This window comes from Pelmatolapia mariae, linkage group LG23 (assembly GCF_036321145.2).
Source record: "Pelmatolapia mariae isolate MD_Pm_ZW linkage group LG23, Pm_UMD_F_2, whole genome shotgun sequence".
NCBI lineage: Eukaryota > Metazoa > Chordata > Actinopteri > Cichliformes > Cichlidae > Pelmatolapia > Pelmatolapia mariae.
This window is the reverse complement of record NC_086246.1, coordinates 23,268,678-23,289,677: the sequence shown is the minus strand read 5'-3', so window position 1 is coordinate 23,289,677 and position 21,000 is coordinate 23,268,678. Positions and strand designations below refer to the sequence as shown.

The window sequence follows — 21,000 nt, the reverse complement described above, 5'->3', positions numbered from 1 at the left end:
TGCAATTTTAACAACTTTGTTTTGTTTTTTGAAGATATATGATATGCAAACAAATGCATAAATTACTATAAGAAGGTTGTTGCAAACTTTTTTTTTCTTTTTTTTCTTTCAAGGATTAGCAAACATCAGTGCTTTGGGTGTACAGTAACATACCTTTAAAAATACAAATCTTTTTTGTTTTTGTTTATTTACGTTGATTGTTCATACCCACCATTTGACATGAGAATGTCTCATTTTAGGCTGGAATGGATCAAGAAATCATTTATGGCCAAAGGGGACAAACATGCTTTAGATATACATTTCTTTTATTGGAGGGCAGGAAAAGAGGCAGTTTTGTTTGAATTTAAGTCCTGCAGGTGTCTTTAGTTGAAGAGGTGCTAAATGTGTTCCTGCTGACTGAAAAAATAAAAAACAAAACTGTGACAAACGGACACAAATTCAGGAATTTCTTTGAGCTTGGATCCAGCTTCATTTCATCTTTGGGGATTTGAAGCGACTTAAAGTCCAGCTCACATGCGACACACACACACACACACACACACATGTCTGGTTTGCTATCCTCGTGGGGACATCCCATTGACATAATGCTTTCCCTAGCCCCTTACCCTAACCCTAACCATTAAAAATGAATGCCTAACCCTAACCCTTACCCTAAACCTAACCATAACCTAATTGTAACCCTGACAGTAAAACCGCATTTTGAGTGTGAAAATTGCTTTCAACCCCGAGGGGACCTGGATTTTGGTCCCCACGGTGCAGAAAGTCCCCACCAGGATAGTAAAAGTCAGATTTTGGTCCCCACCAGGATAGTACGAACCCGTACACACACACACACACACACACACACACACACACACACACACACACACACACACACACAAGTATATTTAGAAAAGCAATCACTGAATTTACATGTCACGATTTCATTTTTTTAAACTGTACAGTAAAAAAAAAAAAAAAAAAAAAATCACTGCTTTGACCCGACGTCCTCTCCTCTACTTTGCTCCTAGGACTCAGACGTGGGTCGAATCCAGCTGGCAGGGACCCACTGTGGCTCGTCCTGCGCCTTCATCACTGCTGTCAGCAGCTCGACGCAGGAGTCTTGCAGCTCATCGTTGACAATCACATGATCAAAGAACTGCCAGTAGTTTGACTCGATCTTCCGTGCTGCTTCCTCCATCTCCTGGAAGTCTTCATCCTGATGAAGTAAAAAAAAAAAGATAAGACTACTTCTACTGTATGAGTAGGAGGTCTCATAGGCCGATATAGATTTTGCCTATTCTAATTAAAACAGAAGAAGTCAAGTTGGGGGTAAAGAAAAAGTTCCTATAAAATTTGAGACCTCCCAATTCAAATCCCTTCCCTTGTGTGTGTTTGGGGTGTACCAATATCTTTGTAATGCTCTATTGGATGATAGCACTCACATATAAATGTAAATAATTATCTTATTAGGAAAAAGAAACATTTTTTCTCCAAATTAAGAGTGGACGTTTTAACCAGACAACTAAGCCCAGCGCCATACTTTGAATGGCCGGTTGACGTAGTAGTTGGTGGTGATGTACGAGTCCTGTCTCGTCTCCCTGAGGCGCTCCAGAGTTGGAGGCTTAACATAGATGACGAAGGCCCTCAGTTCGTGTGTCCTCACTGCCTGGAGGGCCTAAACCAGGATATACAAATTTACATGAAAACACTTTTATTTATCTATTGGCTCTCTTTACTGTGTCCGAGTTGGACTTGCGTTTGGCTCGATGTCAATGACGCAGATCTTGCCGCTGTTTAAAACCTCCTTTGCAGACTCGATGCTGGTGCCGTACATGTTCCCTTTGTGCTCGCCGTACTCCAGAAACCTGCCGGACAAAAAAGACACAGAGACAGTGGGGCTAAAATCTATCGATTGTGGCTAAGCTCTCATCAGTTCCACCTACATTCCACAACTTCAGTAAAGTTTTAATGTGTCACTTATGGATGTGCAGACAGCTGTACCTGTTGTGATAAACCATGTTCTCAAAGACTTCTCGGCTGATGAAGAAATATTCTCTGCCAGATTCCTCATATCCTCTGGGTGCTCTTGTAGTGTCTGGAGAAGGAAAAAGAAAAAACAACCATTTAATCTGATTATTACAGAATCTGACACAAAAACACAAAGAGCCCAGAAAGAAGAAAATGCCTAGTATCTCTCAGGTAACTCTGCTTTTTAATAGTTTTTTTGAATTCGATTAAAATTTTTCATGATGTCTGTGACTGAAAAGATGATTACATACACGGCACTGGTCCCTGGAAGATGTTTGGGTTCATCTCAACCAAACGCCTTCGAAGTTCATTCACACCTACACCAGACGGACCTGAAAAAGCACAAATTAACATGCACACATAGCTCACTTTGTTTGTATATACTTTCATTCAACTGCTTGTTATTGCATTAGGCATTTAGACATGATCCAGACGACCTGCTGAAGTTCAAAGTGAGCATCAGAATGAGGAAGAAAGATGATTTAAGTGACTTTGAATGAAGTATGGTTGTTGGTCTGATGATTTCAGAAATGGGTGATCTGCTTGGATTTTCTTTAAACATCAATTTGTAGAGTTTACAGGGGATAATCCAAAGAAGAGATAATATCCAGTTTGTCGCAGTTTTCTATGTGACTGCTTCAAGCTAATAGGAAGGCAACAGTAACTCAAATAACCACTTGTTACAACCAAGTTATGCAGAGTTTAGAAAAATGTTGCCTGGTCTGAAAACATGGATCCATCCTCCCCTTTTATCAGCAGTTCCAGCTTGTGGTGGTGGTGGTGGTGGTGTAATGGTATGGAGGACATTTTCTTGGCACACTTTGAGCTAGTAGTACTAACTGAGCATCATCATCATCATCTTATGGCTGTTTCCAGCAGGATAACACACCATTTCACACAAATCTCAAATCATCTCATACTGGTTATTTGAACAGCAGCAAATGTGTGGTGCTGTCATGTCAATATGGGCCAAAATCTCTGAGGAGTGTTTCCAGCACCTTGTTGAATTATGACAGCTCTGAAGATAAAAGAGCACCCACCCTGATACTATCAAGGTGTATCTAAAAGGCTTATGAGTGTAGATGTTTGGTAAACTAAAGGACTGAAAGGTTTTCTGTACCTAAGAGGGCAATGAGGCGGTGTACATCCTCCGGGTGGCGCTGGTAACGAACCACCTCCTCATATGGACTGTTGAGGGCACTGTAGCAGCTGCTGGGGCAACGGGTGTGGCAGGACGGCTGGGTGGTGCTGTGAGCCCGCCGCCGACACAGACGCATGCTGCGCCTAAAGCCCGCTGATGAAAAAGAACAGATGTCAGTAGATAAACCTCAAAAATGGATCCACAACACACACACACACACACACACACACACAGAAACAGAACTAAACTCTAAATATACCAACAAGTTTGAGTAACACTATAAGAGAAATAATCTGCTGCTCGAGAAGGCTTACCTAAATATATTCCTTCAATGTTGCTGCTAAAGTCATCCTCCTCTGGTTTGGATTAAAAAAAAAAAAAGCAGGACGTAACACGGTGAGGCATGTGGAAAAAAAGATTGGTAACAACAATAAAACAGATGTAAAAAATACAGATGTTTACACACAATGTAATTAAAAATAATTCTGCAAAACACAGTGAATAATGCAGAGCCACTACTCATGATTCAGACATCTTATCAGGATGCATCCTGGGTGCCTCCTACATGAGATGTTTCAGGAAAGGAATGGAGGCCCGGGACACACTGGGAAAATTACATCTCTGCGCCAGCTAGTCTTCTGTGTATTTCAATTATTTTTATTTTAGGGTCAAATTACCCCCAAATGGCTTTGTTAATAATTTTTTACTTGAAATTACTGAAAACTAAGCAATACCAGAGTCCAAGGATGCGTAGTAACCGTTAAAGTAATAACGTGGGCACTTTAAGTTGTAAATTTGCTATATATACTTTTTTTCCCCTTTACATTAGATTTATTAGTTGTAAGTTGTTCCTGGGTAGTCCAGATGATAGCCAATGTGTGTTGGTGGGGAGTGAGACAGAGATACATAGGGTTGGATTTTATCTGTGACCTTAAACCAATCAAAGCAACTACGTCAGCCCCCGTGTCCCATAAAGCCTCCACCCTAAAACAAAGAAAAGTCTAAAATATTTCTGCAAATTAAAACAGTACTTGAGGGATTTATGATGCACTGCTGAATTAAAAGAAAAAGTCAGATAAGCATACATACAGTATTTACTCTTTAGTGTGGTTCATGCCACAAAAACACTGGACCCTTCCCATTTCCCACAATGCAACACACCTGTTACAAATTATAACAGAGGATTTGTGCTAAGGTTATGGGTACTTTGCAAGCTGCTTTGTGTCAATGTTTTATGCTTACACTTGATTTTCTTTGCTTTTCCAGCGCTACTATTAAAGATTATGTTGAAAAATTCGTACCTCTGTTAAAACTGCAATCAAACCAGTTTTACACTGAAATATAAATCTCACAATTTATGGCCCAGACCTCATTTGTTTTTCCTATAACCATCTGCAAAGGCAGTATCACGGGATATACCACACTTTCAATCGCAAAACTCAACTATCTTTCAATCGCAAAAACTAAACCAGTTTAGTGTCGGTGACTGTTACATGTGCCTTGCTGAGCCAGCACGTTTACTACCATGTTTTTCTTTTTTCTGTCATTGTTAATAATCTGAAGGTCAGCTGCATATATAAAGCCAGATGCAGCAGTGCTATGGGCTGCTCTTTCTCTCTCCTCTATCAGCATCAACCTTTTGCTTTAGTTGCTTTTTGAAACTTGCTTTGGTGAGTTGGGAGCAACAGCAATCAAACTGATGAAGTGTTGTGAGTTTGCTTCAGTTTCTCTTATTTGCTTTCTTAGTGAGAAATTATTTTTGTATTATTAAAAAATTCTTAGACTTGCTACTCAAATGTTTCTCTGAGCCATGGATGTAAGAACTAACATTTTTGGGGGTTAGTCCGGGATTCAACTTAAACCTCTTGCACCCAGGCTGAGAATCATATCCCTAGATCAGAGTGGAGGAACAGAAAGAAGCATCATTTCAAAGTGCATTTTGGGTAAACTTTCACTGGTCATATCACCATATGGGCTAGATGGCTGCTCAAAGCAAGTTGGAGCATATGTTAAGGTCTCCTTTTTATCTACCATTTAATGCTAGGCTCGTCTTTTTGTAAAAATCTTGGTTATTTTTTATGTAATGACTCCAATAAAAGCCCTACACACTAAAATGTCAAACATGAAAAAAAGAAAGCGTGCAAAATAATACAGTGCATCATTTTGACCTGAAATCAACCAAAGCAACTGCGTCAGCCTCCATTTCCCAGACGTAAATTACTGGAAAGTCTAAAATACCTCTGCAAATTAAACAGCACTTCAGGGATTTATGATGCACTGCTGGATTAACAGAAAAAAAGTCTGCGGCAGAAGAGAAACCCCGGCGATAAGCTACAAAAACACCAAATGCTACATTTCTTAAAATGCAACAGACCAATTATAAAACAGAGGACCGTTATGCTCATATTTTGTGTTTCTATACTGGCTCCTGCACTATTGAATTTTATTGTTTCAATATATGAATTAATATCAGTCCAAGTAAGAACACGTGACCTATCTCCGTAACAAGTCAGGAGGTCTGCTCTTTTAATTAAATTCAATTAAAGAAATGTATAAATTTACTCTTGTGAGGCAGATAAGAGCACAATTTTTTAAGCTTTTCTCACCTTCTCTGAGCTCCTCTGACATTTCCCCATCAGGCAGCAGGAACGTTTGGAAACAACAAAAATTTCCTTTGAAGGGCACGAAACAAATTCAGGGACAGAACGGATTACATCAGCAAAGACTTACCTACCAGAATCAAATGCCTCCTCGTCTATCGGGGCAGGAAACACAAACAGACAGAAGTTAAAGACACAGAAGCAAAGACGTTTTTGTGTGGTTAGTTAGTTTGTGTGTAAAAGATGAATAAAAGGCACATTACACAGTAAATGGAAGGTAAAGGTTTACCTGCTTCCACACATTTGTCATCAATGGCCATTAAGTCTTCCTCTGTGGTTGGAAAAACAGAGATAATTAAGGTCAGATCAGTTATAGAACGATTCAAGTTTGATTAAGTTTAATGTAGTCTATTCTTACCTTCCTCTACAGTGCTCACTTCAGTAAGCATGGAGCAGAACACAAAGAAAACTCATCTGTGAAGCTGTAAAGCAGTGACTTTAATGATGATTAAAAGAAAACCTGAGCGCACTCACAGGTCTGAATGCAGGTGTGTGGCTGGTAAGGCTGTGACCACCAGAACTCCCTCTGCTTCCTGTTACAACAAGCAGAAACAGAGTAAGATGAGACAACTTTTATGCCACCTGTAAAATATTATGAGATGTCAAAAAAGACATTTCTAGGTGATGCTCCCAAATTTTATTTATATATATATATATATATATATATATATATATATATATATATTAGGGGTGCAACGATACACAAAATTCACGGTTCGGTTCGGTTCGATACTTTGGTGTCACGGTTCGATATTTTTTCGATACAAAAAAATGTTCATGCCTTTTTAATTTGTCATTTATTAAAATTATAAATATATATTTTAACTCAAAAGTACAGTTTTTAAATTTAATGTTGCTGAAATGACAAAGTAATAAAAAAATAAATATCTGATGGAGAAATCCCTCATCTTTGGAAAAGAGAGTTTATTACAGAGAAATGGCTCTTTCCAAAATAAAAGCTATACTATACGCTTCTTCTGGGCTATATTCTCAGCAGCATATTAAACATATCAGGTCCCCATAAGGAGAATCATGTGCTAACGGCTGTCTAAATGACTCGGGTAAAGTCTGTAGCATGCGTGCTTGTTGTTTTTGTCTGCTTCCACTTGTCTTTGCACTAGGATGATGTCGGCGTAAATGTGCAGTCATATTCATTGTGTTCCCACTAGTGCTGTCAGCGTTAATCTGAAATGACGTTAACGCCACAACACGGCAAATCTCCGTTAACGAGCTACCGCGGATCACCCCGTGCGTGGGGCTGGACAGCGTCAACACGTTAACGAGCAAACTGCACTAACGCAGTAGTTCCCACCCATGTAATTGAACACTGCGTGGCACATCCGACATACTGTTTTACTTTTGTCCATGATGTGCTTACCTTCAGGGTCATACTTCACATGAAGACCAAAATAGTTCCAAAGGCCAGATCTGAATGAGGGTGGGGGAGGTTCAATTTACCATGTTGCAACGAGCTAAGCTTCTGTCTTGCTAGCTTGCGCTGTGCTCAGTGGATCTGCGCTCGACAGTGCAGCCTAGGCGGAGTAGTCGAACGCAGATCCACTGAGCTCTCAACACAGACAGCATCGTCAGAAGAAAAGTTGATAAAATAAATTAAAAATCTTGTATTGATCGATACACATGCGTACCGAACCGAAAGCACTGTATCGAACGGTTCAATATCGATACGAGTATCGTTGCACCCCTAATATATATATATATATATATATATATATACATACATACATATATATATAGGGCTGGGTATCGTCACTGATTTCTAGAATCGATTCGATCCACGATTCGATTCAATTCGATTTGATTCTGGGAAATTTTGACAGTCAGAAATATTATAATTCAGATCAGTACATTTACATATTTTTGTATCTATAAAAGAAGCTGACACACGCAAGACTTTATCAAAGGTGTAAGTATGTAAAACGAAAAAAACAAAAACAAAAAACAGCGGTGGACAGCGCTGTAAAAAACAGTAGACTTGTGCGTAACAAGCAAGTGAATAATGCAGAAAACAGATTTTTAGACGGGAAACTGTTCTTGAAGTACAGAGAGAGAGAGAGAGAGCTGTGCATGAAGTGTGATTTTATCATGGTGGAAGCAAAACAGTAAACGTCAGAGTGATTTCATGACGATGTTTATGTGAAGCGCAGTTTGGATCTTCTTTTGCTGCTGGTTTGGTCAATATTGTTTGGAGAGAGATAAAACTAACAGCTTTAGAATCGGCGCAAAACGGCGTGAAAGCAAAGCGCGGACCCGCCGACAGATCAGAATCAGAGCTGTCGGCTTTCAGCCCCGATCGTGTCCGTGCCATCAGGTGAGAAAGGCGACATCTCACTGATTTTGATCCGCGGGTCCGCGCTGTGTGTTTACGTCTTTGTGCAGAATCCGTGTACCTGCTCTCATTTACTGTCTTAGCTGTTTGGTGGTTGTTGAAATTTTGTGAGGTTTCACCAGAGATTCTGGCATTTCGGGCAAAATAAATTTATATTAAAAAATCGATTCAGGATTTTAATGAATCGATTTCACGTTATCCAAGCCAGAATCGATTTTAATCGATAAATCGATTATAAAAACCCACCCCTATATATACATATTCAAATTATATTTGATTTTTCACTTCATTTATGACTCCAGGAAACAATTTCCTGAGGAGTAATTGATCTAAATTACTCGTTTTAAGTCTCACTGAATACATTCAATACATGTCCCTTTTCAGTCTGATTCAGTTCAGATTCCTTGCTCAGCATTCGATTGTACAAGAGGTTACTTAAAAGAGTTGGCTGCTCAGTATACTTTGCTTTAACCCAAACTAGGATCACAAATATTACTGCTAGCTAGCTAGCCTTAGCATTAGCTGATAAGCTCCATCCGTCCAGTCATCTGGATATGTCAAACAACAAAATCTAAATCAGAAATTTAAAGCTTCAAACCCAATGGAAGAGCATTTCATTATTATTTAAAGTCTCACTTTTATCACTTGTTCATGCAGACATGGCCATCCTGGAATAAGCCAAATATGAATTTTGTTTTTTCATGTAATCCTAACCTGATAAAGGACATGCTGTTGCACTTCTGAGGTTATACATTGTAGACATAACAGAGAGTCATCTGGTCTTGTTGCATGATCAGTTTCAGGAAGCAGTAGACTGTACTTAGTTTTTCACACACTGCTTCTCTATTTTGGCTTGAATTTCTGTTAAACAAATAAACACACAGTGTAATATTTATGTCATATATTATGCTTTATCTGAACTTGTATTTAACTCATTTTAAAGACCTGGTAAGTATCACAACATTTCGATCATGTCTGGACATATAATAGCAAGAAAAAGAGGTCAGTTTTACTGAATTAGAAAATCCTCAGGCCCGAAATGAGACAGTGCAGCAGTCAATTCAAGAAGAACAAGCTGAAGAGGCCAGCGTTACCAAACAAGTAGATCTTAAGGGCCAAAGTCAGACTATGTCAGAGGAAAATCCCAAAAAGGAAAATGAAAAGAAAAATAAGCAGATATTATAGTATGTTAGTTGTATATAAATTTGTCCTCAGCTCCATTCTGCAACCCACCAACTGGTCGCGGCAGATGGCCGCCCCTCTCTGAGCCTGGCTCTGCTGGAGGTTTCTTCCTTTTTAAAGGGAGTTTTTTGTTCCCACTGTTGCCAAGTGCTTGCTCAAAGGGGAAGGGATTGTTGTTTTCTTTCTTCTTCTTTTAATCAGTTCAGTTTAATTCATTTGTATCTCAATACTGTTAAATTGAATTGAACTGAATTAAAGATGACTTTTAGGAGATGGAATTGAATGAATCACGGAATTTTAACACCTTACCCATAAAAATGACCAAACAGCAAAATAAAAACCTATTACATGCAGTCCAAGATTGGAAGAGCATGCTTAAAAGAACCATAACTGACCGTTTGAGGAGGTTGGTGGAGGGGATGAGGCCAGCACATGCTGTGCTGCTGGGTAGTTTCTTTGCCTGCCACCAGAGGGCATCTGTCTGGTCCACAATCTCCAGGATGTCACCTCTTCTGAAGCTCATGCCAGCATCAGCGCAAGGGATGGCCGGGTCCTGCTGAGGGCTGTAGTCAGTCATGGCCCGTACGTACAGCTAGCAAAGAGAAACACACAAAATAGTGGTGAATATTTTTTATGTGTACAGAGGCAATAATAATGGAGCTGTGGTAAAAGACTCACCATGGTCTGGTTGTGGACTGGCCTTTCTGTGATGGGAATGACTTTGAACATGATGGTGCCATGCGACCGAGCTTGCTGATTGGTTGTAAGAAAACAAAATGGAGCATGAACAGAACCAATGTTGGATGCAAACAATACACAACAGCAAGAGCACATTTTATTTGATGAACAAGTGACCCACCACAACTTGGATAACTTGCTCAGGCTCCATCCCGTCCACAGGAAAACCGTTCACCTCTATGATCCGGTCCCCTGCATGGAGTAGACCTATGTACACATAAACGCAAACATGCATTAAAAAAATATATCAGTTTTTCATGTCATGTTTTCTTTAGTTTTGTTAACTTTTATGTGCTTTAATCTACTGTAGTTTATCTTGTTTGTAATACACTAAAACCTCAATGAAAAATATGATCAATACATTGTTATAATGAATAACAAAAGCAATCAAATTTAAGCACAACTTGTCATTTAAAAGCTTACAGGTCCAATCACTGGCTGTCAGAGCTTCTTTAGTATACTATATGACCAGTGTGGATGTTTTAAAATTGTCTAAAGTTACATTTCTTTTCATGGTAAAGGTAAAAGCCACATGAGGATGTGCCTGTAACCAGAAGAAGAAAGTCCTGTCTGCATGAACATCAAGAAAACTTTGTCCAACCCAACCAGTCCATGTCTCTGGTTCTGAACCTTTTATTTTGTTAGGATTATCTTATAAATGCTCCCAAAATGGGAAAAAACAAATATAGATGTACACTGCATGGACAAAAGTACGGGGCCACACCTTTTAACATTTGAATTCAGGTATTTTGAGTCCCATTGGCACAGGTGTATAAAATCAATCACCTAGCCATGCAACCTGTCTTTATAATAACTGCAGAGCTCCAAATCTCCTCCAGCATTAACATCAGCACAAAACCTATGAGCTGGGAGCTTCATGGCTGAGCAGCTCCTGTAGATTTAATGTGGAGATGGCCCAGCCCTTTTGCCCATATAGTATAAGCTTTGGGTTTGAAAAGTGATGCCAAAGCAGAAATACGATAAACCTGCATTTTTTTCCCTAATGGTCAGCAGGGGGAAGCTTCTCTGGAAGCAAAGATCCACCCTTTTGTCTAGGAGTGCAGACCCTACCCACCACCTTATTCATGACCTCAGTAAAAAGTTCAACGTGGTGCTAATTTTGTCTTCACTTGTGAAAACTGCATAATAAAGAAAAGTAAAGTTACTGTCTTATGGACCAAAAAAAAATTCTCAACCTGGAGCTCCACGAATCAATAGATGAGATCCATGTTTTATATAAGTGCGTGATTGCGACTAGCACTAGAATTTGAAAGCAAATTGACCAGGAATCATTTTTTTTGTCTTCCTACATGAATCATGCCAACATAGAAAATGAACACAATGAGGTGGTCTGTGTACATCTGCAGAATAAAGAGTGCAAGATGAAGTTAAAGGCCCCAAAACAGATGTTTGCAAACAATTTGTCCTCAGGACAGAAAGTTCAGTTTTGCATTAATGCATAACTTTAAGCTCTATATGTCAGATGTTTTCCAGTGTAGATCGTCACTGATGTTTTCTTTTAGTCTGGGACGGCTTAATCTAGGAATCCTCCAGTGAAAGTCTAGAGTTAAGATTAGAGTTAGTGTTTGTTGTTTAGATGTGTAAACCCTAACTATAGGGCATTAAACGGGGGTTAAAAAAAAAAGGCTCACCACTGCGATCCGCCAGCCCTCCGTGAATCACCCGAGCTATAAAAATCTCCCCTGTGATCTCGTTTCTTTTTATAGTTGCTCCCTGAGAAAGACGAAATGAAAAAACAGAATAAACAGTTGCTGCCAGGTCAGACAAATGAAGATAAAATGGACAGATGTGGCTCTGATGGATATGCAAGAAGAGACTTGAAGGTTTAATTCAGGCCTAAATAACGTAATAGTGACACAAACGAAGGGAAACTGGAGCTGATTTGCCACAGATGAAATGTAATGAAACAGACAAAAGAAACATGAACTACCACTGTTTGCAGGGTAGCCACGGTGCTCCTACAAAGGACCCAAAGAAGGCCACTTTCTGGACAGCTCTCATGTCGCCTTCTTCCTCTTCTTTTTCTTCCTCTGGTTTGAGCGACCTCCTTTCAAAGGACTGAACTTCTCATCAAACAGGCCATTTGTAAACTGATGTTTGGATGTTTCCAGATCAGTGTGGCTGTGCTTCTTCTGTGCCACAGGAGAGTTTTTTGATTTCACTGTGTCCCAGGGAGATCCACGACAAGACGGAGACTGGCAGCTGCCCAACTGGGAGGTGGAGGGAGGGTCCAAAGAGCTGCTGAGGGAGCTGGAGGAGGAGCTGAAGGAACATGGGGACTGGTGCACTTGAGGCTTTTGAGTTGGGCTTTTCTTCAAAGTGCCTTCCTGCTCAGCAGCTTTAAGGGTGTTTACTTCAGATCTGGTGGCTGTGAGGAGCATCTGCAACCGGTCCACAACCTGCGTGAGGAGGAGCAAAGCCTGCGAGTTGTCCTGCACTGTCACCGACATGTGCTCTGTGGCTGCTGCCATCCTCTCCCCAAGGAGCTTTATGTCTTTGGTGCTGCTCTCCATGGAGCTGGTGGCCAACTGCACAGTCGTCCTCAGCTCGTCCAGACTCTCCTGTTTGACGAGCTCCACGGGCGGCACCTCCAGTACGCGGTGAGGCCGCATGGGGCTGGGTGGGGCTGTTTGGATGCGAGGGCTTTTAGTTCTGAACCTTGGAGACAGGCGTGGCTGGAGGTAATCATGCATGCTGAGACATGGGGGAGTCATGGTCAAACGTTGGGGAAATGGTGATGGAGCACCGGTGGACTGTCCTACTTCGTACTCGTCTCCACTGTTGAGCTCGTTCACGTCTCCAATGAGAAAACAGACATTATTAATCTATGAGTGGATGGGATGGATGAATGGATGAAGACAGTGCAATGAGAAGTGATGAAGAACCAGCTTGTTTTCCAAAAGCATCTTAGAGGTTGAAATAAAAGCAGTTCAAAGATGCACTCATCAGAAAACAAGGCCCAGATCTTTCCTTACCAATCAGGACTGAACTGCAGACTGAAGGTGCAGAGCAATTTGAGCTTTGCTCCCACAACATGTTGGAGTAACAAACTCTGCACTGGCTCATCGGCATGCTGCAGCACACCTGGCAGCCAGTCATAGGCTTACATTGTGGTAACGGGTATGGTCGAGCCTCTGTCAGGTGATGCATTGGCTTGGTTGGCGGGTAGCTTCCTCTCCGGACTCTGCACCACGACGAATCATTTGCTTTTAGTGTCCAACTCTGAGCTGAGGGGTTCTGGACCCCGAACCCTGTCCCTCTGTGAAGCTTCTGCCGGGTCAAACGCCTCAAGGTGTTCAAGTGATGGCGAATCCCCCCTCTGGGGCTTTTTGCACAGGGAGGACAAGCATTGGGCAACAGCTTGCCAACTTTGTGGTGGTTGCAAAGCTGTGAGACAACAGAATCATGTTCCACTCGGATAAAGCAAGGTTTGAACTAGTAATCATTGCATGCATTTAAGGCATATAGAGACAGATGATAAATTAGCATCAGATGTCTCCTAACTGTCTTGTTTCCTTTCTATTCCAGTGGCTTTTGCTCTTCGAAATTTATCTGTAGCATCAACAGACAATTATACAAATGACAGATTATGAATCAAACATCTGCTCTCTGTCAGCTGTTTGACTTATTTTGAGTTGGCCAAAAACCCAACATATTAAAATATTCAGGAGCATCTGCCTACATACACAGTCCTGAAAAAAGTAACTCCTTCATGGTCGAGATTAAAGGGTCAGTTCACCCAAATTACAAAAACAGTTTTCCTGCTTCTCCACATGATTTTGGCTTTATACCCACTTCTGCATCCACCTAAAATACAATGAACTTGCTGTAAGTTCAAAAGTATGTGGATGCCTCTATTTAGGTCATGCACTGCACACAACAAACAAAGCAGCACTTTCAAAATGAAGCCAAAGCTTAAAGTGGAAACTGGAGCAAACCCCAAAGACTCCTATGTAAGTTATCCAGCATTAAATCAGAAATAAATATGTTTAAAATAAACTGTTTTGGACTCTATCCCTTCTTAATAACAGTACACCAAAATAACTCTGCACTCAAAACCTACTTATGATTGCTTTAGACACTAGCAGATTGCTGGAGTTGGCCATAGTTTGCATGGAAGACACCGACCATCATTCAGTGACGTATTTTGAAGATGAAGGGTCTCTGTTGCAAGTTTGTGTTGCACTCCTCACAGCCTGCAGCCAATTAACAAGTATTTAGTGAATGTTTGTTAGCGTCTTCTATGCAACCTACAGCCAAAGCCATAGCAATCACAAGGGGGTTTAGGTGCAGCACCATGTTCCTATTTGCGACCAGTTTCCCCTAGACACAGCCAGAGACTTCCCCCTGGCTGGGGAACTGACTGGCCATAGTTACGTTGAATTAATATTTCATTTACATACTTTCTTCTTTGATTTGAAAACTGAAAGGTTTTGATTTTCCTCGTCCCAGTAAGCATGTTAATTAAGGAGATAATAATAAATTAGATTCATACCTAACAAAAAAATGTTGCCTCATTAAAAGCTTGCTTAGTTCCTAAACAGCTGGTCTACTGATGTTCTACTCAGCTCAGAACCATCTGTACAAACCAGATTTCATTTGCCTGTTGAGGAGGTATTAGCTCAGGAATCTCACCAATGGCTGTTTATTCTTCACCAGGCAGACGATCCGGGTGGCCTCCTCATCGTCCGGCAGGTCTTCTGGCATTGGGGGCAACACCGGCTCATAGTCCTTCAGGGCTATTGTATCATGAGCCGAAAGAAGGGCCTTGATGGAAAACAGACAAACCAGACTGAGGCTAAGAACAGTAACAATAACAGTAGCAAATAACAATAGAAAAGACACAGGTACATATGTAAATCTAGTTACATTTAAATCATAGTTTCACTAATACTATAGTTCACTAATGAAATACAGAAAAGAAATGTTGGGAATTTTCAGTTGGATTCAATGTCATTTATATAGTGCCAAATCACAGCAACTGTTGCCTCAAAGTGCTTTGTACTTGTATTTTATTGGATATTGTAAGGTAAACACCCCACAATATTAGAGAGAAAAGCTCAACAATCAGATGACCCCCTTTGGTGACAGGGGGAAGGAAAAAGTGAGGGACGGTTAACTGCCACTATGAGGTATTTAAGATAAAATGGGGCCTGATTATTCAAGACCTTGTATGTGATGAGAAGGATTTTAAATTTGATTCTGGAGGAACAAAGAGCCAAAGAAGAGAAGCTAATCTGAGAAAAAATGTTCTCTCTTTTTTTTAAAGTCCTTGTCAGTACTCTTCTTGCAGCATTTCGGATCAACTGAAGGCTTTTTCAGGGAAGTTTTAGAACAGCCTGATGAAAATCGAATGCAATAGTCATCTGTGGCAAATGTGCATTGAAGGTCATATCCTGGTCAAAAACGACTCCAAGATTGCTCTCAGTGTTACTGAAGGCCAAGGTAATGTCATCCAGAGTCAGCATCTGGTTAGCCACCACATTTCTGGGATTTTCAGAGCCTAATAGAATAACCTCAGTTTTATCCGAATTTATAAGCAGGACATTAGAGATTATCCAAGCCTTTATATCTTTAACACATTTTTGCAGTTTAACTAATTGGTATATGTTATCTGGCTTCGTGGACAGATAAAGATGGGCATCATCTGCGTGGGAATGAAAATGTATGCTACACCTTCTAATGATACTGCCTAAGGGAAGCATGTATAATGTAAACAGAACTGGTCCTAGCACAGAACCCTGTGGAACTCCATAATTAACTTTAGTGTGTGAAGAGGACTCTCCATTTACATGAACAAATTGGAGTCTATTAGAGAGATATGATACAAACCACTGCAGTGCACTACCTGTAATACCTACAGCGTGCTCTTAATCGCTGTAAGAGAATATTATTGTTGACAGTATCGAACACTGCACTGAGCAGGACAAGCACAGAGAACAATAAAAATGACTATGATGTACTATGATGAGATCTGAATTCCCACTTCTTTGTAATCCATTATTGTAAATTTAAATTATTAAATTATTATTATTACAGATGATCAGACAAAGAGGGTTTTCAGGGCCACTAGTAAATGCTCAGCTTCTATGCCATGTGTAAGATCCAGAATGTGATTAAAGTGGTGGGTGGGCTCTTTTCCATGTTAAGAGAAGGCAGCTGAGTCTAATAATAGACTGAATTGAGGCTGTCATTTTCAGCATCTACATAAATGTTAAAATAACCCATAATAATTATTTTATCTGAGCTGAGCACAAAATCAGATAAAAGTCAGATACCGTAGAAACTCGAAGTAAGGATCAAAGTGATGATAAATAACAACAAATAAAACTTGTTTTTGAGTTTTCCAGCTGGATTACAAGGCTAATGAATGAAAGCTTGCTGCTACTCCTCCTTGGTCTGTGCTTCGAAGATTCTGACAGTATGACTCAGGGGTGTTGATTTATTTAAACTAACATAATCATCAATGACACTCCCCCTTTTTAATCAAAATATGCACTAAACATGAGTACATGAAAATTTAACTACAAAAAAATAGGATTTACAGATATGCCTGAGCCACAATGGGCCTTATAGGCCCTTAACCTCGTCTGTACTTCAACATGAAACCAATAGTGGTTTATTAACCTGCAGGTGTGGCTGTCGCAGAAGATGGTACAGCTCTTTGGCCTCTTCAGAGCAACTTGGTAAGGACCTGATATCAATCAGCAACTATAAAGACAGAAACATTCAATATCTTAAAAACAAAAACCCCAACCAAACAACATTTGAACATGATAACTACATTAAATTGTTTTGGAAGATGAACCTCAAGCGAGAGTCCCGAAGAGTAATCCAGAGCTGGTGCAGGAGAATCTCTTAGATATCTTTGCAAACACTCATAAACCTGAAAACAGTCAAGTAATAAAATCAAATATCAAAACTACAGTGAATGAGGAAACATCTGACCTTAGAAACTCTGAAGGAGGCATGCAGTCCTGTGAAAAACTAAGTCCACCCCTATGATTCAGCAGCTTGTAGAACCACCCCTTGAACTCCCTGCACATATCCACTAAAGCCTACTGACACATTTTACCATCTCTTTACTAAAACGAAGGAAATTAGCAGAGGACATTTAGGCTTTGCATTTATTTAAGATTACATTACCTGCATTTTGTATTTTATGTCATTTGTATATAAATCTGGTGTAAGTCATCTTTCCTCATTTAAGATAAAAGATTTTGGTGCATGACCCAAAGTATAATGAGGAACGCTGAAAACTAACCGCTGAAACCAGGATTTTTAATTCTGTTTTTCAAGTTTTCAGACCTTGAGAAGTGACTGCAGCCAGGCGGCGTTGAGCAGACTGTGGAGGATCTCTGCTCCATCGATGTCCTGACTCACAGACTGCCTCACCTCTTCTATGACGTCAGACAGGATCTGACGCAAACCTGCAGCACAAACTCAGACACGTTAGCAGAAGGCTGAATCTGTGGTTAACGTGTGTAAGCACATTAACATTAAACCATAAAACACTCCTACTGACCGTGTTCTCCCAACTCACAGTGCGGATTTAACACCTGAGCCTCCACCGCCTGCCTCATGGTTACAGAAAGCTTGACCTTTGACCCTGACCACCTGCTGCTGCTCGCCAGGACGGGCAGTAACCTGGAGATAAATCAGTTTATTATAAGATTTGTGCAAAAGTATCCTGAAATATTAGATCAGATGATTCATAGAGCTGGAGCTTTTTAAGGTGGAGCTGATTGAGTTTTAACTCTTTATGTTCTGTATATTATATCCCTTACATATATGGAAACCTTAAACCACTTAGTAATGATAATAATAACAATTATTATGATAATAATTATTGCAATAATTATACAACATATGAAGTAAAAGCAGACTTTGTTCCTCAGAACTACCGAGGACTCAGCAGGGTGAAGGAGAGGGTCTGCAGGTTTAACAGGTGGTTACTTCACAAAATGCCAGTTTGAGCATTGCACAGTCTGATCTTAGGGTGAATTTTACCCCAACACCCTGCTTTATAGAAGTACTCACACTTATTAATTATTCAGTCAATCAAGTGCATTTGATTAGCAGCATCTGGCTGACAGGATGACTTACTCTGATGTTTTAGGCTTCATTAGCTCTGAAGTTGCTGCAGCTTGTGGCGTTTGTCTAGTTTTGCATTGTGTTTTTGTGTCTTACTAGTCTGTACAAAACACCATCTGAGCCTTTGACTCTCACGTTTCTACTCAGATAATGAAACAGTTGCGTTGAAACCTCTATAAGCCTGTTTTTATTTAGTGCAAAAAATATCAGGAGTGAATAAAAGAGCTCCATCGGCTCCATCTTATCCAGGGATTTTACAACTAGCAGCTACATCTGGTGTAATCTTTTTCACCGCAGTTAACCCTGGGAGGTCTAAATACTCCTAACCCCCAACCCTAAGCTATAACAAAGTAGTTCTTTGCAAAAAGATGGCAAAATTTAGGTTCTTTCCAAAAAAATAAGTGCATTTTTTTTTCTTTTTTCAAAAACATGAAAGCTAAGGTGACGCTCAGACTTCACAGGGTTTAAAAAACAAATCAGGGGTTCAGTAATCCAGAGCATCCACGTCCTCCTGCATTGACTCCAAAGTTTGAGAACCGCTGCACGAAACAATAGCATGCGCCGATTTAAACGAGCTCAGATTTATCCTCTTGTCACTCGAGTCTCATGAAAACCGCCGACATCTGTCACGTCATGAGCGGCCGGGTCTTTGAAAAGATTTTAAAAAGCAAGAAACATCACAAGGTCTGCTGGTACAGCTTCAAAAGATGAGCTTCACTTCTTAACATCTACCAGATCACCCACAGCTAGTTTAGGGTTAGGGCTAAAAAGTCAAATATTCAGAAACAAAACAAAACAACAATTAGTTTATTTGAGGGAATCTGAAGTCTTTTTAAATGTTTATTGCTAAAACTGAGCTCCAGCTCAGAAAAGAGGTTTGCATTAAAAAAAGAAAGACAATACAGATGTACTAATAACACTACAACAACTCCAACTGCCTTCGGTTTACTGTGACTTCCCTGTATAGACTCTACGATATCCCTAGGTCTCCAAGTGAAGTATCTACATTAATATTTAGACAGTACCATCCATCAAGAAGGAAACACACCACATCAAACGTGGCTATAGTAAGATTAAGCTGCTGGAAACTTTCCTCTGAGATTTTGGACCATGTTGAAATGACAGCATCAAACAGTTACTGCTGATTTGTTGGCTGCACATCCATGATGCCAATCTCCTCCTCTCCTCCAGTTTGAGATGATTTTGAGCTTTGTGACATGTTGTGTTATCCTGCTGGAAGCAGCATCAGAATATGATAAACTGTGTCAAAAGGTTGATTCTGTTCATCTGGATGTAGCGTTTTCAGTGGGAGAAACGTTTTGTCACTCATCCAAGTGACTCAGTCTCAGCTGACTGAAGGTTTCCCCAACCTATATGATCAAGGAACTGAACTCCCAGCCCATTGTTCATTCAGTGGGCTGGTTTCAGACATTATCCAGTGAACTGTTTATAAGGTTTTTGTTCTTTTTGTCACAGTTTTTCTGTCAGAGTTAGAGGTGGACATTAACTCAGCCCTGAACCGACATGGGTCACAGGTGATCTGGTGGATGTTAGAAGGTTAATGGTTTTAAATTTGTCACTTTTAAAAGGTCCGCAGATGCCCTACAACTGTACAGCAGCCTAACAACCAAAAACCATAATGTCAAAATTTGACAGAAGCACAAATACGTGCAGCACCCTTTTAATTCCCCAAAATGTTCGATGATGCTGGTCCTTAGGTGATTTCATCGTCTACATGCATCACATTAAAACTTTTCTACACACATAATCTCTAAAAATTCAGGTTCAGACTTGATTTGTTCAAACTTACAGTTAATTTGCAAAACGTCTGTGAAACGTGCAGTTAAAACTTTTAGGACCACATTTATGAACATGCAGAGGTGCAACCACAGCTCCAGCAGCCAGCGCGAACAGGATCAGTGCTTGAAGGCACACCTGACAGCAGCTGCCAATACAGAGTTTATAAATCATCTCAATATCTGAGATGGTTTACAATGTACATTTGGTCACTTTGACACGAATAATAAAACCAAAGAATAACGCTGAGAGGATTTTTTTTTTTTGCCTTTGTTTCCCCCAATATGTCTGTAAATACTCACATAACCACTGTGTTAGTGAAAGGGTGAGGGTAGACAGATGTGACAGAGCAAATAGCTGCTGGAAAAGTGGATATTTTTAAGGAATAAACCAGTAGGATCTCCTCAAGGAGTAAACACCCATCCTGGATGATCCCTGTGGCCTTCCTCCAATCCAAGCCCTCCTCTCTTCAAACAAATCAACCCTGGTGAAGCTTACCGCTACACCTGCAGCCTCGGGGACTCCTCGCACCGTCACCCTCCTCCTCCTGCCGGCGTCAGCTCCAGCACAGCAGCAGGTAAATGTTTATATGATGGGAAAATATTCCCAGGAGAGCAGACAGAGCGCTACGCTTTCATCGAGCTGAACGGGAGAGAGAGAGAGAGGGAGGGAGGGCTGTAATCCCTCCCGATCCCACTTAATCCCAGGCAAGTGAGCCGCCTGCCTCTGGCCACCGGAAACCTGTTCCTCCCTCACTGGCTGGCTGGTTGCTGCTGAGCTGCCAAATCTTCTTAACTTTTTCAGCTTCTATCAACACACACGGAGGAGGGCTGAAACAAAAGGGAGAAGCAGTTACTTCAAGAGACACGAGAGAGTTTATGAATGTTACATTGCACTTTTTCTACAATAAACCATCGGGAAAGTCAACAAAGGACACAGAGGTAGCAGGTTTTAAGGCTGAAAAAGACCTAAAAGAGTAATTAAAGAATCAGATAATCTGCCTCACCAGC

General features: G+C 40.5%; 1 protein-coding gene across 5 annotated transcripts; it reads right to left on the bottom strand.

Moving 5' to 3' along the window:
• Positions 1-287: 287 nt before the first annotated feature.
• mpp4b (MAGUK p55 scaffold protein 4b) lies at positions 288-20,670 on the bottom strand. 5 transcript variants are annotated; one of them, XM_063466944.1, is made up of 22 exons: positions 20,489-20,665; positions 17,625-17,746; positions 17,408-17,529; positions 16,908-16,985; positions 16,727-16,810; positions 14,735-14,866; positions 11,731-11,812; positions 10,200-10,285; positions 10,019-10,093; positions 9,736-9,932; positions 6,286-6,344; positions 6,170-6,187; positions 6,041-6,082; positions 5,886-5,906; positions 5,758-5,772; positions 3,466-3,507; positions 3,131-3,304; positions 2,262-2,342; positions 1,984-2,077; positions 1,739-1,847; positions 1,523-1,657; positions 288-1,198 (listed from the first exon to the last, which is right to left on the bottom strand). In XM_063466944.1, exons 2-22 carry the CDS (start codon positions 17,680-17,682, stop codon positions 1,007-1,009), a joined length of 1,896 nt encoding a protein of 631 aa, XP_063323014.1. In that variant the 5' UTR covers positions 17,683-17,746; positions 20,489-20,665; the 3' UTR covers positions 288-1,006. The 5 variants fall into 5 exon arrangements, 3 of the variants coding, with proteins under 3 accessions (XP_063323014.1, XP_063323016.1, XP_063323015.1); XM_063466946.1 differs by having other exon boundaries at positions 17,643-17,746; XM_063466945.1 differs by lacking the exon at positions 5,758-5,772.
• Between the last annotated feature and the right edge of the window lie 330 nt (positions 20,671-21,000).